Source organism: Pelophylax lessonae (genome assembly GCF_965119305.1).
Source record: "Pelophylax lessonae genome assembly, chromosome: 4".
NCBI lineage: Eukaryota > Metazoa > Chordata > Amphibia > Anura > Ranidae > Pelophylax > Pelophylax lessonae.
Window position 1 is genome coordinate 576,431,965 of NC_138771.1, and position 13,580 is coordinate 576,445,544.

Here is a 13,580-nt window from a genome sequence, read left to right on the forward strand (position 1 = left end):
TCTGCTACTTAGCTGACCAGATTAATATCCCAGGAGTTTAATTGACTTGATGCTATACTCTGATTAAAAAGTGTTCCTTTAATTTTTTTGAGCTCTGTGTGTGTGTGTACACACAACTAATACTTTGAGCCACATTAACCACTTGCCGACCGCCGCACGACTATTTACGTCGGCAGTTAGCCCCTCACAGGCAAAGTGACGGTTGCTAGCCTTTGAGGCTCTAGGGGGCGAGCACGCGCCCCCGCTCGTTCACGGACCCCCCCCCCCCCCCGCGCGTGTGAGCGGCGGACCCGATGCCCGCCGCTCACTCGCGATCGTCCGGTACAGCGGGAGAAAGGCAGGCGGCTAATGTAAACAAAGCCGCCTGTCATTCTCCCCTGTGTAAGTGCAGAGATCATACGGTCCTTCTATGCAGGATCCTATTTCTCTGTAGTTACACACACACAGCCACATCCAATAACCGTAAGAAGCACGCCCCTAGGGACACACTTAACCCCTCCTTCTCAAATAAAGTTAACCCCTTCCCTGCCAGTGTGAGTAATGTCACTGGTACCCCCAAAAGTGTCAAAAATGTCAGTCAAGGGTCTGATCTGTCCGCCGCAATGTTGCAGTCCCGCAAATAAAATCGCAGATTGCCGCCATTACTCGTTAAAAAAAACAACAAAAATGACAAAAATCTTTCCCTTAGTTAGTAAACGCAATAACTTTTGCGCAAACCAATCAAAATACGCTTTTTGCAATTTTTTTTTTTTTTTCACCAATCATATGTAGCAGAAAAGAAATTGGCCTAAAATGTTAAAAAAAATTAGATTTTTACATTTTTTTTTTTTTTTTTTTTTTTTTGGAATTTCAAAAAAATTTGAAAAATATTATTTTTGCAAAATTGTCGCTTTTTTGTTTGTTTATAGCGCATGATCAAAAAATCGCACAGGTTATCAAATACCACCAAAAGAAAGCTCTGTTTGTGGGAAAAAAAGGACGTCAATTTCATTTGGGTACAGCTTTGCACAACCGCGCAATTGTTCGTTAAAGTCACGCAGTGCCGAATCGCAAAATAGGCCCTTGTCAGGAAGGGGGTAAAATCTTCCGGGGATTAAGTGGTTAAAGATTAACTATTTAATACACAACACTGTGTATAGAGGGGTCAGGCGTGCGCACACATCCCCTGGCTCTCTACAGGCTGTGATAACTGTAAAGCCTGTGGCCTGGTAGTTGAGAAACACATCATAGGTTGAACTGGATGGACTGATGTCTTTTTTTCAACCTCACTAACTATGTAACTGCTTTAGCGGCAAAATGCATGCAGGCTCCTTCAGCATGTCTTGCCTTTGTTTGTGTTTGGAAACTTTTGCATAGTGCCACTGTAAACTACACATTGCATAATACTTTTTGCAGTCAGAATGAACTACATAAACTGAAAAAAGGTGAAATGTGGCGGTTATTTTGGAGCAGTTTGGGACTGGTGTATGGGAAAGAGTTCCAGCCTGAAAATTTCTTTCCACAAGTTACAAATCTTGAGTGTGGTGTTATATCTTACCTGCGCAGCAGTGCTCCAAAAATACAAATGGGTTGTTGCTGCTATTAAAATATAGTGTGCCTTGCCCTCATATATTGTACAATGTAAGAAAAACAAAGCTGCACTACCCTCTACAAAAAAGTGTTAATAGGTATGCAATGCTGTGCCCCAATTTCCAAGGGTTTAAAATACCATTAGAATTAAAAAAATGTATGTGTTCTGTGCAATCATATCAGTTTCACTGTACACTATACTGCATATGAATATGATGAAATTGATATGATTGCACAGAACACATGAATTTATAATAATAATGGTATATTACTCTTGGTTGGAAATTGGGGCACAGCATTGCACAACACTATTAGCACTTTTTCTTCTTATATTGCAGTCAGAATTCTTGTTTCATTTTCAGACAGGGTCTGCAGAGATAACTGTTGGAAGTAGGGATGCACCGAAATTAAAATTCTGGGCCGAAACCAAAAATGCAGGATGCCCTTGGCCGAAAACCGAAAATGACTTTTTCCCCCAAATAATTTTAAAATAGATAGAACCGGGGCATACACCAAAAACAGGCAGCGACGTGTATATGTACTGTGACGGGTTGGCAAGTGGTTAATTTAATTACCAATGGTATTGTTATTATGCAGCATGAGGGTGTTAATGTATTGCCACAGCTGGTCACTGCTGCATTAGTGACCGACCAGTGGCAGTTAATTAACCCCTTTGTGCTGCATTAGTGCAACCAGTATCAGTGTTAATTAACACTGGTTGCACTGATACTGGTTGCACTAATGCAGCACAAAGGGGTTAATTGACTGCCACTGGTTGGTCACTAATGCATCAGTGACCAGCAGTGGCAATACATTAACCCCCTTCATGCTGCATAATACTAATACCATTGGTACTCTCACTTTGCTCCTCCGGTGTCCTTCCTTTCAAAAGACGCGCCTCTGGCCGGCAGCCCGCCTCCCTGTGATGTCACTACTACTACGATCTGTGCATGAATGAACTAACACGGCGGGCGGGCGAGCGGCCGCTAATGGCTACAACTATGTGAGCGGTTCACTTCCCTGTCAGAGGAGATACCCGCCTGATAGGGAAGTGAAGCGCTCGCATAGTTATAGCTATTAGCGGCCGCCCGCCCGTTGTGTTAGTTCATTTATGCACAGATCGTAGTAGTAGTCGGGAGGCGGGCCGGCCAGAGGCGGGTCTTTTGAAACCTGCGCTGCGCCCGAGGCGGCCATCTTTAATATTGGCATCTTTAACCCATTTTCGGCCGAAATGGAATAAGCCCATTTTCGGTCTAAAATTTCGGTTGCCGAAATTTCGGTGCATCACTAGTTGGAAGCTTATTGGCTGCGCAGGGTGGCTTAATATTTTTCATATATCAGCCTTTTTGAAATGGGGAGAGTGAACAGGGGTACAGGCTGACATCTCCTTGTGTCTTTAAAGCAGTGGTTAGCCACCAGAAAAATTGGACCCCACCTGCAGGTTTAAGTCACAATGTACTAGTATGCACCACACCCTAGCACATTATGACACACTCAAGCGCAGCGCTGTCATGGCTTTCCCTGCGCTTCCATCTTTACCTGTCTTTTTTTCCGGGTTTGCGTACTCCAACCTCGTGAATAACTAGGACCGCAAGAACATCACTCCTGTGTATGTGCGCAGGACCTCCGGTACAAAGCTCTGAAGGTACGGCACAGGTATGCCGCCCCTTCAGAGCGCATGTGCTTGTGAGGTCACTGGCTGCATGCTGTGTGAATATTTCCTAAACAGTGTAAGTTTAGGAGATCTTCACTGTACCTACAACCTGTAGGTACAAGTTAAAAAGTGGACTTTTATTTCCACATTAATATTTTAACCCAAACTATTCCTGAAATTAGGCGTAACGGTGATCTGATTTATAAAACTGCCCATCCGTTTACAGAAGGCTCGTATTTTTCTAAATTAATACAAGGCTTCCTCTGACCGCCTCATCCTGACTCCATTTTGTTCCAGGAGCGGGGTGGGAAGTCCCCGTCTTGATGCTGGAACATAGCACTATATACAGTATGTAGCTGATTTTATATACGGTTTATCCAGTGCTGTCAGCAGACACATCTGTTAGTGAAGGTAAGTTTGTTTAAACCAGCTTGGTCCAAGCACTTATTTTAAAATGTCAGAAAGCTGGAGTTTGGTTTGATTGCTGCTAAATCCTTGTCTTTGTGTAAAACTTTGTCAATTGAGCCTATGACATAATTATAAAGCCTAATTTAATAAGACTAAACGCAGATGATGTTCATCTTGAACATGAACTGATTATGTAACTGTTCCTCCCTAGGACCTAAAAATTAAAAACATGGGCTCCTGGGCAAGCCTGGTACAGAAGACACCGGTCACCCCCACTGCCCCAGGGAAGTCATCCAGTGATAGCTTTGAGCTTTTCAGACGTGCGGCTCGGGAGAAGGAAGAGCGAGAGAGGGCGCTAAAACTGCAGGCAGAACATGCAGAAAGAATGCGAAGGGAGCAGGAGAGGATGAGGTAAGTGGAAATGCCTGATTTTGTTACAGATTTACAGAGCACAGTCATGTGGTTGGTTGCTCATCATCAGTGAACTTGTATTTTTTAGTTTAAATGGTAGAAGAGAGAACTTATCAAATGTATCTGCCCCTTTTTCACAAGAAAGAGGTTTTTGGGTGGTGTTTTTATTTTTTATATGCAGAAGCAGTGTGTGGCTCTTGGTTTGTTCCCATAAATTTGTTGTATACCTGTATAACTGGCACAGCATGTTTTAGGCTTGATTTTTCCAGATCTTGTTTAGGGATAGCACAATGGTTAGAACTTTCGCCTAGAAGCACTAAGGTTGTCGTTCAAATTGGGTATTGACCGATTATCGGCACCACGGATATACCAGGGGCCGATATGCACTTTCCCCGATCTATCGGAATCGGCCTGATGTTGCCAATATTTGGGGAAAGTGCTGTGTATCGGAGTGATGCCTGCAGCTAGAGGCCGCTCGGTTGTCCTTACAAGGAGCGGGAGGGGGCGTTGTACCCCCCCCCCCCCCCCACTGCCTTCCTCGGCTCGTCTGGGTCTCCCGTCCCACGGGGAGAACCGGGCATCCTACCTGCACGGCCACCGAACACCCGATCAAAGCCGCATTTGGCTCTGATCGGGTCTCCATGTAAAAAACTCCATGACATCACTTCTGGGTACTCGGCGCCACATTAAAAAAACTGACAGCATTCAAAACTTGCCGGTTTTAATTCTTTTCATTGCCGAGGAGGGGTCTTTTAGACCCCCAGATCCCTCCACAAGGAGTACCTGTTAAAAAAAATAAAACATTTTATATGTCCGAAAATATCGGCCAAAACAGATATCCGATGATCAAAATATCCATATCGGCATTAAAAAAAAACGATATTGGTCGATCACTAGTTCAAATCCCAACTGCAGCACTACCTTCAAGCAGTTTGCATGTTTTCCCTGTGCCTGCGTGGGCTTCCTCCAGGTATTCTAGTACCTAGTATTTGTATGTATAAATGTGAGTTAGGGACTTTAGACTGTAAGCTCCTTAAGGACAGGTACTGATGTGAATGTATAATAAATATGTAAAGAGCTGCGTACATTAACGGCTCTATATAAGTACCTGTAATAAAATATGCCTGCTGCCATCTCTCTTGTTGTAGGTCCTACAGAATTCTGGCAGTGTACATCTTTATGTTGTGATAGTATTTGTGGTTAGTGTACTTGTACAACTACCATTTGGTCATGCAGCATCTGCTGCTGGGGTGTCAATTGTTTTCGAAGTGCCCTCTGTGTTTTGTAAGTGCTTTTTCACACCCATGTCTGTTGAGCTTCATTGATTTGCACAGATCAACACAACTGCATGTAGAAAGTAATTTGTGGCCGGTTGACACCAAATGCTGCGTTAAGGTAGTGCCCCTTTATTATTTCTTCAGGATTTGTATAGCGTAAACAAACAGCGCAGCGCTTTACAACAGGAGTGCGGACAGTACAATTACAATACAATTCAATACAGAAGGAATCAGAGGGCTTTGCTCGTTATTAGAGTTTACAATCTAGGAGGGAGGGTCAAATGATACAAAAGGTAATAGCTGGGGGGGGGGGGGGGGGTGGTGATGGAGAAAATCAAAGTACAGTAGTTAGGTGGGGCAAGATAAGGTTCTCTGAAGAGGAGGGTTTTCAGGGATTGTCTAAAAGCAAACAAAGTAGGAGATAATCTAACAGATTGGGGTTGGCAGTTCCATAGAATGAGAGGGGCTCTGGAAAAAGTCCCTGAGGCGAGCATGGGAGGAGGTGATGCGGGAGCTAGACCGCAGGAGGTCTTAGAAGGAATGAAGATAAGGATTAGGTTGGTATTTTCAGTTGCAGTAGTATAGGCGAGAGATGACCAAGGAGTGAACTAGGAGCTTTGTGGTGTACTTGGTTAAGAAGGGACTTATTTTGGAGATGCTGCGTAGGTTGAGGTGGCAAGATTTGGAAAGTGATTGCATGTGGGGGCCTAAAGGATCAATCATAGTCCAGGATTACACCTAGAACCTTGGCATGCGGGTATGAGCTGATAGTTTTTCTATCGATCTTGACAGAGAGATCAGGGGTAGAGGCAAGTGGGGGCGGAAATATTATGAGCTCTGTTTTGGTTAGATTGAATTTGAGGAAGTGGTGTGACATCCAGGCTAATATGTCTGTTAGTAAATTGGTGATACGCGAGGAGACTGAAGGAGTTAGCTGAGGGGTAGAGAGATAAATTTGGGTGTCATTGGTGTAAAGATGGTATTGGAAGCCATAGGAGGCTATCAGCTGACCCTGGGAGGAGGTGTAGATCGAAAATAGGAGAGGTCCAAGTGCAGAACCTTGGGGGACCCCAACAGAGAAAGGAGGAGGAAGTAGACTTGTAAGTAACTATAAAGAGTTGCGGCTGGATAAGTAGGAAAAGAACCAGCGAATAGTACAGTCACGGAGACCAAAGGTGTGGAATATTTTGAGGAGGTGGGGTTGGTCAACCATATTAAAGGCAGAAGAAAGGTCCAAGAGTTGGAGTAGAGAATAGTGTCTATTGGTTTAAAGTGTTGAGGGCAAAATCCAGACTGAAGGGGATCAAGAAGGTTATTCTCGGTGAGGTGGTCGGTGAGTCAATTGTAGACCAGACAATCAAGGAGTTTGCAAAAAGAGAGGGAGCAGGTTGTTAGGATTGCTGGAGTCCAGTGAGGGATTTTTAAGTATGGGGGTGACTTGTGCATGTTTTAGAGAGTGGCAGAAGATGCCAGAAGAGAGGGAGAGATTGAAGATGTTAAAGAGTGTAGAATAGAGCCAAAAGGTGAACGTAGCATTTACGAGCGAACAGGGTCCCTTCAACCCCACCATTATAGACAAGGTTGCTAAACTTCTTGCAAAAGCCCAGGGTCACAGTGTGTGTTCATGCAGCTCCGACTTCCCTGACCTATCTGGTATCTTCTCTACTTCTGGGACACCTTCCTCTTCTCCCCCCCCCCCCCCCCAACACCAAATTGTACTCACACTTACAAGTGTGCATACTGGAAATGCTATAGTCTAATCGCAGGCTATGCCCATGTGTCATGTCTGCCTATTTCTTTTCCAATAATTTTCATTATTTTTCCAAAAAAAAAGGGGGGGGGAGGTATACAAAACAGTGGGATTGACACATAAATACAGTTGTCTCCCATACATAGAGTAAAAATGTATGCTTATTTCAAAATGTTTGGTCTTTTTGTCTTATGGATGTCTGTTTGCTGCACACATTAGGTCTCGAGAAGAGGATGATGCTCAGGAGCAGGCAAGGAAAGCGCATGAAGAGGCTCGTAGGAGGCAGGAGCAGCAGCAGCAACAACAGCAGCCACAGCCACATGTGCAAACCCCTCTTCCCACACCTCCGCCTCCTGCCCAGAGCTCACAGCCTATCATGGATCAGAGGGAGATGGATAGAAAGCGAGAACAGGAGCGGAGACGGCGACAGGCGGTAAGTGTTACTAGTGTCTGTGTTTAGGTGCTCAAAATATCTGTTTTGCTTTTCTAGATACTAATGTGTGTCTTGTTCCTACAGATGACTCCCTCAATAGACATGAATTTTCAGAGTGACCTGATGGAGATATTCGAACAGAACTTGTTCTCTTGAGACTTCAATCTTCTCACTGTCACCTCCACCACTTTACTTTCTGCAGCCCAACCCCATGAATTCTATTCATAATATTTTTTTTATGTCATTATGAGGGGCAGAGGGACACCTACCCAAAAGACGCTGAAGTTAATGCCCTTCGTGTATTTTATCTCCCCGCCCTCGTATGTGGATACACAAAGCCTCCGGAAGTTATGAATTTGGAAGGGATGTACGCCCTAGTTCGGATCATTGTGCAGTAAAAGCTCCTTTTCCCAAACCCCCTTCTAATTCAGAGCAATTTGGAAGATCATGGACTCTGGGGGAGGGGGAGGTGACGGGATGTGGAGAATTTTCTTAGCCTCTCTTGTGGGAGACGTGGATGGGGAAATGCTCAGTAGTGTATAAGCTTCACGCACCAACCAGAAGCAAGCATTCGGGTACAATGCAAAGTGTGCATGGTTGTGGTAGGGCGCAGAGGGCTGCAGAACATTGCTCATTGTGTGCGCAAAACCAGTTTCTACAGCACGTCGCCATAACTGCTGCGTAATATTCAGTTGCAAACTACATTAGCCATCTCTGCAATTTATACACCATTTTCAGTTTAGTTGGTTTCTGAACAGTGATGTCAAGCACTGTATTCCAGTCACCTAAAGCATGCATATTTCATACTATATGGAATGTATATATAAGTGCAGAGCACTTTGTAAGAAGCAAAGTATGTATATTATGAGTTTTAATTTACGTCAGGCCGAGACTGGCAGGATAAAGTAAGCTTTAAGCCTTAAAGGGGAAACCGTTGCTAATTTTTGATGTCTGTTTGCTTTACATAGTTTTTTTAATCCAGTGTTTGCTCTGAGCTCATAATGTTAAAGTAACAGGTGACTTAGTAACGCTCTGCAATTATGTATGCATTTTATATGTGTGTCTTGTGTGTTCTGTGCCTGAACTCAAAAATCTCCTAGTCCCCCTTCATCTATTTTTGTACACACATTTCTATGTGCCTGCAATGATTGTACTTTTTTTTTTTTTCTTTTTTTTTTTTTTTTTTTTTAACTTGTACAGTGTGTCTCACACCTTTTTTTTGTTTTGTGTGTGTGTCTGTGTGTGCCATTGAACACCCAAATCGCTCTTGAATCTCAGGTATTAATTATCCTTTTTTTTTCTTGCATAAACTTAGCAAATGCTCAGCTTAAATACACTAGACAGATAACATAGCATAAGATTTCTACATACCCCCACACAGATATTATTCCGCTCTTCGTAGCATCATGTATTGTTTCACATCTGTACACCCTGATGGGCTGTATACTTTAAACACGTAGTTGCATGGAAGAAGATTATGTATGTTGGAGTTATGCACACTATTGTTTGCAGTTTTATAGTCCTCTGCTGGACTCAACATTTCTTTGCATGGATATCTACATGTACATCTGCTGCTATGTCATTCTTCAGAGGTATTTCTACTCCACATCACCTTGCCCAGCAGGTCTGTGTGCATTGTGTTCTCTAAAGGGCAGTTGTCTGTTCCTCCACTCTGCTGCGCCAAGGTTGGAGAGGAGTTCCATGCTTCAGCAGCACAAGGGGTGTGGTTAAACTTCTCCTTTTAGTCATACTGCATGTTAAACCCCCTGTTCTAAACCAGGTATAGAATGAAAAGAAAAAAAAAAAAAAAACAGTGTTAGTGGCCTTTTGAAACTATAGGCTTCCTCTGACTTGGCATTCATTGCACAGTTGTCATAGCATGATGTTTTAGAGTCGATCACACATGGCTATGTCATAACTTCGAAGGTGCTGCAGATAATTTTAGTGCAGTGATTGACTCGCACACAATACAGTACTCTGCAGGATCCCTATGCCCTCAGTGCGTACGCAGTGCAGCAACGCTGAGCAGCTGTACAAACCCTGTGTGTGTGCGTGCGCGCATGTGTGTATAATGTGGAGGGTGGGGCCTTTAATTCTGATCTCTGGGTTAATGCCCTGTTAATTTGATACAAACCCCCTCCAACTCTCCTTCCCTACTCCTGTCTGTAATTTTACTCTTTTTGTTTATTTTTTGTTCTGTTTCTTTTTTATTTTATATATAAATATATATAATTTGAACTGTTTAAAAAAAAAAACAACAAAACAACAAAAATCTACAATCCTTTATGTGCCATAAGCTCTGTTTCCTTTTATTCTTCCCAGTTCCTACCTTGTCTCCCTTTTTTAGATAGTGTCCCTGTCCCCTCCCCCCACATCCCTCCTGAGCAACAGGCACAGAAGTCTGTGTTGTAACTGATTTCATGCAATAAAGTCTTTTTTTTTTTAATTCTATTTCATTTCATTTTACTTTTTGCTGCATATACAGAATATATTTATGTTGGTTTCAACCCCTTTGCCGCTGTTGCCCACCCCTTACTCCCACCCCCATTGTTTCTTATTTTTTTTTTATCCTGCAGGAGGGTGCTCTTTCATCTGTAGGCTGTGGTGGTGATGCGCTGCAGAATGGGTGGAGAGTGTGGGGAGGTACACTTTGGCAATACTGGGGGCCTTGTCAGATTGTGAGGGTGATACTTGTTCAGTATTTGCATAGTGAAAAATGGGCTACCGTGATGCTCTGCAGGGATTGGGTAACTTTGGGACCGCTATTCAAATGGCTACCGCTCCCGGAGTGGTTTAAGGCACTTGGCTAAAATGAAGTTCTAGATACCAGAACACTACCGCCTCCCTTTATCTGCGAATTTTACTGAAGTAATTTGATCTTGCTCTGTGTTTGCTTAGACCTATGATTGGGCAAGCAAGTTGAGAATCTCCCACAGTACTACTAATCCGAACTGTACTGTCCGAGCTGATGGGGTACTTCCACATGTGATGCTCTGCAGTATTTAAAGATCCCTTGAGTCTTTTCACGAAACCCAGCTCTGCCTTTATGATAACATCTGTTAAACAGTGTTCTCACACAATTTTCTTTCAGATACCAATATCAGATTGCCTTACTGCCCTCTTGTGGCTGCATCCTGATGTTTCACTTGTAATTTTATTTCATTTTTTTTTTTTAAAGTTTTGTACCTTAAGCTTTTGTTTGCCAGTTTTTTTTCTTCCTCTTTACCACCCATGAATACAAAAATCAGAAAAGGTCATAATCTATGGTACAGTATAATGTAAATATATGTATTAAAACATAAGCAAAAATTGGAAAGAGGCAGAATCTTCTCAGTTTGTTGCAAACAAGTATTCCATTTTTCCACAATGACTTGCTGTTCTTTGGAATCATTTTAATCTTCGTGTACTTAGTGTAATAGAATAGCTTTGACTGCTACCAATACATGTAAATATTCTACAAAGGTCTCTGCAGAAAAACAGGCATTTTTTTTTTCTTTTCTGTATTAACTAGTGAAAATAAAAGTTAATTATAAACAGGGTATATTTTCTATTTACATTTTGGTCACAAAAATAATCACTATGATAAAATCTTTTTTTTTTTTTCTAAATATACAAAGTATGCAAAGAGTTTAGTATTAAGGTACAATATACTGGAACACTGCGCCTTGCAGAGTTAGAAATCAAAAAAATCATACAAAACATGAAAAAACAGCAAGAAGACATCTGAACTCAAACTTGACATTCTAAAGTTTTAAGGGATAAGATTAGCCATTGAAATTCTGCCATTGCAAAGGGTTTTGACTGTGGTTCTGGACAAAGGTGGTATAAGCTTTGTTCTCTTTGCACAGCAGTCAAAAGCTTTTGCCTTGGTGTTGTCGCTCGGTTCAAACGCCTACAGTATATGCGTTACAATTTAGTGGCCATATATTATTTTCATCTTTTTAATTTATATAATAACAATAGGTGTACAAATAAAATACACAGTGGCAGTGCAAGTCACTCTTGTATTTGTAGGTAATGCTGAGTATTCATTTTATAAAATGGTCACGTGATTCAGGTTTCTTTCCTCACGTAAGGTCTCTGTACGAAAATGTCTCCTGTAAGCATAAGGGAAGATATTCTGGAGTGTAAAGTTTTGTTCTTTAATGCTTACATATTTAAAAAAAAAAAAAAAAAAAAGAATGGCCTTTTTCGTTTTTAAGATTTTAGTTTGTTCCATCAATTAATAAGGTCATAATTAAAAGTAATATCTTGTAAAACTTGGTTTGGCTAATTTGCTGTGGTTTTATTTTTATATCACTTATTTTAAATTAATGAAATTACTGTTTGCCTCAAGATAAAAGTAGCTATCTCCTTTATCCCCCTCCCTTTTTAATCATGTCAAAATGTGACTTGATAAAAGTTTAGGCATGCACTTGGGGGTCTGTTTTGATACAAGTTTTGTTGTATTTTTATAGATATTAAAATGATACTAATTTCTGTGCCCTAAATGTAAATGCGGTCATTTTGTATTTGTGTAGGGTAAATTATGCAAGTTGTATGCAAATTGGAACTTTTTTTTTTAAACGAGCCAGCCTGTGGTTTCCAAGATGGTAACTAATTTCAGTTTAAATCAAGATTGGCTTTTTCATTAGAATAGCTGAATTTATTTTTTTATCTTCTCTCCCCCCCATTATCCCTTTATCCCTTTATTATAACCAGCACCTGCCCTCTGTTATGTGACCGGTTTTATCTAGGATGGTGGGCTTTTTCTTTACCCAAAGAAAAAAAAAAAAGTGTTAGTATCACCTCTGTTCTGTATTATTACCCTTCCAATAAATCAGTGGTGGCCTGAACACTGTGCTGACTTGAATTTAGTTTTATATTATCAAGTTCTATAAAATGTTTCATTATCCCATTAAAATCAAGATTTCTGCATGCGCTGTATATTCCAAATTATGTCAAGCTAGTTTTTGGAGTTTCGGGTGACAAATCAGGTTTTCACATCCCATAACCGAGTCCCGATTTTAGGAAAAAGTCTTAAAAAAATGTTTTGTGTGTGGAGTATTTTTTTTTTCTCTGTTTTTTCTTTTAAGGTTTCTTTTTTTTTTCTTGTCCTGTCTCATTGCTGCCAGAGACCCCCTGCAGAGCATCACAAACTAGATCTAAAGACCATATAAATACAGAATACCAAATTTATATCAAACCACACATGTATCACGGCTTGTATTACCATGTTCTTATAATTAAAGACTGTCTGTGAATTTAAGAAATAAATAGAAATTTTTACTCTACAGATGTGTAGATTTTGCTTGCAATAAACACTTTTTCTGGTGTTGCTTCATTAAGTTTAAACTTTATTTGTTAAAAGTTTAAACATTTTTGTTAAAAAAGGGGTTGGGCAGTTTGGAGAATCCACCGCCTTTTGTAATATAGCCATGGAAATTACCTCATCCTATCTAGTCATGTACTGCAGAGGTGATAAAGTTTTGTTTTAGCGAAGGAGGCAAAGAAATAATCAATGAGCATACTTTTAAAGGGAAGCTGTAGCCTTTGCATATTATTTAGGTATCTGTGATTGTAATACGCATAATGGAGGTGTTCTCATGGGATTGCAGGCTATAACCGCCCAAAACTAACCATTATTCCCCAAATACAACATATAAGTCAATTCAAACATACTTTTTTTTTTTTTTGGCATATGAATGTCCTTTTATTGGTTTTACATATCGTTACAGCAGAATATTTACCAGTTCGGCTCCAGAGCAATTTTTTGCTTATATTTTTGGTAATAAAATTACTTCAACCCCCAGAACATTATTTTCTGAAAGCCGAGCCCTGTACAAAAAAAGGAGATAGTTGCAGATTTTTATGTCCAATGAAATTAGAGCAACTGTTATTCTTGTTCGTTCATTGACGGACACAGCGCTCCATAAAGCATAACTAGTGGATTATATTGCCTCCTCCAGGAGTAGAACTCGGCAGAACTAAAAACACCTGGCTATGCCCATGGGCCGTGCTCAGCTGGAATAGAACTCCCCTCTCTGCTCTAGGTAATCAATTTTAATCAGTCTAGTCAGGAGTATGGACCTAGGCTCC

General features: G+C 41.1%; 1 protein-coding gene across 1 annotated transcript in view; it reads left to right on the top strand.

Annotated features, from left to right (window-relative positions):
- Window positions 1-8,660, top strand: part of BRD4 (bromodomain containing 4) — a gene marked incomplete at its 5' end in the record, with an annotated part of 147,882 nt that extends 139,222 nt beyond the window's left edge. Inside the window, 3 exons of the mRNA XM_082255235.1 lie at window positions 3,843-4,042; window positions 7,289-7,502; window positions 7,587-8,660. Of these exons, the coding sequence (XP_082111361.1) occupies window positions 3,843-4,042; window positions 7,289-7,502; window positions 7,587-7,658 (486 nt within the window). The 3' untranslated portion in view covers window positions 7,659-8,660. The remainder of the gene's footprint in view (window positions 1-3,842; window positions 4,043-7,288; window positions 7,503-7,586) is intronic.
- Between the last annotated feature and the right edge of the window lie 4,920 nt (window positions 8,661-13,580).